Source organism: Harmonia axyridis, chromosome 2 (assembly GCF_914767665.1).
Source record: "Harmonia axyridis chromosome 2, icHarAxyr1.1, whole genome shotgun sequence".
Classification (NCBI taxonomy): domain Eukaryota; kingdom Metazoa; phylum Arthropoda; class Insecta; order Coleoptera; family Coccinellidae; genus Harmonia; species Harmonia axyridis.
The window spans coordinates 47,219,091-47,223,936 of NC_059502.1; the positions used below are offsets into that span (position 1 = coordinate 47,219,091).

Sequence of the window (4,846 nt, forward strand, 5' to 3'; positions counted from 1 at the left end):
GTTCCAAGGAGGGGAATTCAGGGGAATTTACCTCCCTTAAGTACCTATGGCTTCACCTGGTAGATGATAAATTCAGGGCACTTCACGAATAGATGTTCAATATTATTTTGTTCACTAACACTAGTAGATGACGATGAAGAAGATAGATGATAATAAATTAAAGTTAATTATGATGAGTTATCAGAAGATTACTTAATTTGAAACTTTTCTATATTTAGCACGTACGATCGATATTAAAATCTGTTCTGTTTCTCCGCTGACAGCCGATACGAAATCAGATTCTACCGGGGTCGTTCGAGAAGAAATACGACCGTAGTTCACGACTGAACATGCCGCCCGCCCTGAAGTGTCCCTTCAGTAAGATAACTGAACTGAAGAAGTGAACAGACGAAATAATTCAGGAGCAATCTACTGAGTTGGAAGAGGACACAGTTTAACGACTGGTCGCCGAATTGTCCCAAACGCAGTGGCAACATCAGCAACGCGGGTTGTGGAATCAGTTCCCGGAAAAACAGATGATATACGACCGATAGACCACTTTAGAGGAGGAAGATTGTCATCTCGAATGACGACAACGGTACCTGGAAGGATAGCAGTAGATGGGTGCAACCATTTGTGACGTTGCTGCAAGGTGTGCAGGTACTCCGTACGCCAACGCTACCAGAAGTCCTGCTGAAATCATTGGACTAGTTGCCAGCGAGACAGACGGTTTACTGATACGGAACTCACATCGTTATCAGGAGGAGCGGTGAGGGAGCGAAAAACCAAAACATGCCCTGGTGTGAGAGCTTCAAAATCAGAAGGATCAGACGAAGGGAGATACAGAGGACGAGAGATGAGAATTGCCCATACCTGAGTACAGACGGTGAGAAACTCCTCGTACGTGAGTTTTTGCTCGCCGATAACGCGAGTGAGATGATGCTTAGCAGATTTGACAGCAGCCTCCCAAAGGCCGCCAAAGTGAGGGCTGGAAGGACGTATGAATCGCCAGTCAGTGCCAGAGGAAGAGGCGGCATCACACAGACTTTGTTGATGTTGTGGAGCAGCCAATAAGCGGCCAAGGTCACGAAGGTAATTATGCGCACCCACGAAGTTGGTCCCGTTATCCGAAAAGATAACAGAAGGATGACCTCGGCGTGCAACAAAGCGACGATAAGCAGCAATGAAAGCTGAAGTGGATAGCTCAGACGCTAACTCTAGGTGAAACAGATGAAGACGACTAGATATGCTTTGGTGCTGACGGCTCCGCGCAGTCGCGCACTCGTCACGTAAAATGAACCGGCATAGTCAACGCCAGTGGTAAGAAAAGCCATAGCAGAAGATAACCGCTCAGGCGGAAGATTGCCCATTGGCTGAATGAGAGGACGAGGTTTGCAGGAGAAGCATCGGTTACATTTTCGTAGACGGTTACGAACTACGTTGCGGCCATCCAAGATCCAGAACCGTCGACGAATGAACGAATGCTTAGCTAAAGCACCGGCGTGAAGTAGACGATAATGGGCATCATCAATGATCAGATGCGTGAGATGATGATTTTTGGGTAGGAGAACAGGATGTTTGTGTTTATGAGGTAGTAAGGAGGCTGAAAGGCGACCACCGACACGTATAAGTTCATGATTGTCGAGAAAGAGATGGAGTTTCATGACAAGCCGATGACGAGAAGAAGGTTTTTTAAGTTCAGCTAGCTCCTCAGCGAAATGCAGAGACTGAACTAGACGTATCAAACAAATTTCAGCTTCTTGAAGCTCAATAGAGGAGAAGAAACCTGAGCGAGGGAAAGATGGACGACGAGCATTTACCATGAAACGTCGACAAAAGGCAGTTACGCGCTTGAGACGAAGATACGAAGAGAAACGTTCTATGAAGGTGGTTTCATTGGAGATGGCCGCTAACATTAAGGAGGAGATCGGCTTTGCTTCGTCGTCCACCTGTTCAGTTTGAGATGAATCGACAGAGGAAAGAAGCCACGAGGATGGGTCGAGAGACAACCAAGGAGGACCGCGCCACCACAATGGGTGGTGATGAATATCTGAGGGCATCAATCCTCGAGAGGCGCAATCAGCTGGATTGTCTTCAGATATCACATGCCTCCAGCAATCAAATCCTGTATCTCAGCGACTCGATTGCCAACAAATGTCTTCCACCTGTGACTCTCACCACGGATCCACGACAAGGCAACAGAAGAATCGCAAAAGGCAATATAGTCAGCACTGAGATTCTGTAAAACGCGGGTAAACAAATGATGCATGAGTTTTGCGAGAAGATGGGCACCGCAGAGTTCTAGACGAGGCAGGGACATTGCTTTACAAGGAGGAATTTTGGATTGGGCCGCTAAAAGTGACACATGGAATCAACCGGACGATGTTAGAGTGCTTAGATAAACAACTGCAGCATAGCCGGATTCAGAGGCATCACAGAAGCCGATGAAGCGATGAGCAGAAGAAGAAACGGCAGGGATGAATCGTGGTATGTGAAGCTCTGTCAACGTGGGAAGCTGGGATTGAAACTGCAACCACCTGTTTTGAATCTCATTCGAGAGAGGTTGATCCCATTCTAGATGAAGTAGACAGAGCTGATGAAAAAAGATTTTGGCATAGAAAGTGACTGGAGTTAGCCATCCCAAAGGATCGAAGATTCTAGCCATCTGACTCAGCACATTCCGTTTGGTGACAGTCGTTGAATTTAAACGGACGGAATAAAAGAAGTGATCAGATGCAGGATTCCATCCAAGTCCCAGAATTTTGAGACTTGGTTCACGGTCAAGAAGAAGGGGGTCAATAGGGGAGGATTCCCTACGATGATCAGATGGGATACCGTCTAGCAGGGGAAGATGATTAGTAGCCCATTTACGCAGCTCAAAACCACCCGCCATGAGCAGGTCTTGAACCTGCTTTCGCAATTCAAGAGCTTCAGATTCGGATGAACAGCCGGTCAAGATGTCATCGACATAAATCTCATTCAGCAAGACTTGCCTTGCCGTAGGAAATCTGAGTCCGTCGTCCGAAGCTAGCTGATGAAGGGTTCTAAGTGCTAGGTAAGGAGCCGAGGAAACTCCATAGGTGACTGTGTTCAGACGGTAATATTGGAGGGGTTCCCGTTTGGAGAAACGCCAGACGATGCGTTGATAATCCCTTTGCTCAGGGCGTATCAGGATCTTTCGATACATCTGTTTGATATCGGCAGTAAAAACAAATTGATGTAGACGAAAACGAAGCAAAAGAGTGGAAATGTCCGTTTGCAGCTTCGGGCCGGTAAGCAGATGATCGTTGAGGGATTTGCCATTAGCAGATGCGCAAGAGGCGTTGAAGACAACTCGAATTTCAGTAGCAGGATCATCTGGACGGTGAACAGGATGATGAGGAATATAATAAGGTTCATATCGAGGATGGTCAAATGATTCAGCAACCAATTCCATGTGACCACTCGAGAGATAATCTCGCATAAACTCATGATAGGCGACACGAAGATCAGGGTTATTTTCTAGACGATTTTCTAATCGAGGAAACTGCCTAGTCGCCACATTGACAGAGGTACCCAGACGATAAGATGAGAAGGGCAAACCAACAGTGTATCTGCCAGTGGAGTCACGAGTGACTTCAGCGCGATACAGAACTTCACACTCCTTCTCGGCAGGGGTCAAAGGAAGCACGTCAGGTACTTTATCGAGTTCCCAAAAACGCCGAACGATGTTGACAAGTTCCTGATCTGAATGACGCGGGGAGCTCAGAGGGTCCGTGATGACAGGAGAACTTATCACATCAGATGATGAGATACTGGCAGAAGCATCAGAAGAATCAGTATTGTCCGAAGGAACATGGTAGGTGGCCTCTGATAGAAGGTCTTTGGGCTGAGAAGGGGATGGAGAAGACACAGCAGATGATGACCCTGCTGAAAATGACGGAAAAGTGTTTTGACTAGAAGGTCGAATGCGACTATGAACAGTGGCTGGTGAGAAAGACACGTGTTTTGTCTTCCTCCGATGGCGAGCATACGGCCCATAAAGTACTCAACCTAAGGTGCTAGATAATGCACCTGGAAGCTCAGACGATGGGCACAACGTGCCAGGAAGAACTAGATGAGGAAGCACATCCGAGCCGATCAACATTCCAATGGCACGAGGAAGAAAAAAGAGTGGATCAGCCAGGCTGAGTTTCTGAAACTCAGGCCACCGGCCGTTGAATGCTTTGACAGGAAGGGGATCTATTTGGCTGTCAATAACGTAAGCTTTGATGATGAGATTGGGAGGATCCCCTTGGTGATAGAGAGTGACGTATGCGTACCCCTGAATGCGAAACTGATCCGCGTTACTCAAGGTGCGAAGTTGGATGGTTTCAGGGTGGATGAAAAGACGAAGCTTGGAGGCCCACTCACGGGTGATAAGGGTGTGCTGGCAGCCGGAATCCAGGAGAGCACGGCCGAACACGACATTTCGCCGGTTATCAAGACGTATCCAAGCGGTAGGCATGAGATAGTCAGGATTATTGGTCTGACGCAAAGACGACCGCAGAGATGAAGACAGATGATAAGAAGAGAACAGACGGAAAGACGAAGACAGATGTTTGTTTGACGGAGTAAGACAACCGCGAGATGACCAGTGCAGTCATTCGGAACCACTTCCAGGGGAGTGGGAAGAATGAAGGGGAGGTGAAGCTGGCGAGGCTCGAGACGACACTGAACCTGCCGCCTCAGGGCTTCGGCGTGACATCAGCGAGATCCCCGCTGATCGAGCCCTTATTGAGTTGCCCCGAGAGGTGAAAGCACGGGTTGGCTCCTCTGATGAAACAGAGGGCGAAGAAGGACGTTCTTCCGTTGAAAGGGATTTCCTTCCAGCATAGGAAACGGAAGG

At 48.0% G+C, this 4,846-nt stretch overlaps 2 protein-coding genes across 2 annotated transcripts; both read right to left on the reverse strand.

Annotated features, from left to right (window-relative positions):
- Window positions 1-1,196: 1,196 nt before the first annotated feature.
- Window positions 1,197-1,895, reverse strand: LOC123673346. The gene has a single exon (XM_045607831.1). It carries the CDS (start codon window positions 1,893-1,895, stop codon window positions 1,197-1,199), a length of 699 nt encoding a protein of 232 aa, XP_045463787.1.
- A 455-nt stretch (window positions 1,896-2,350) lies between these two features.
- Window positions 2,351-3,999, reverse strand: LOC123673347. The gene is made up of 2 exons (XM_045607833.1): window positions 3,993-3,999; window positions 2,351-3,888 (listed from the first exon to the last, which is right to left on the reverse strand). The coding sequence occupies exons 1-2, from the start codon at window positions 3,997-3,999 to the stop codon at window positions 2,351-2,353; spliced, it is 1,545 nt and encodes a 514-aa protein (XP_045463789.1).
- Between the last annotated feature and the right edge of the window lie 847 nt (window positions 4,000-4,846).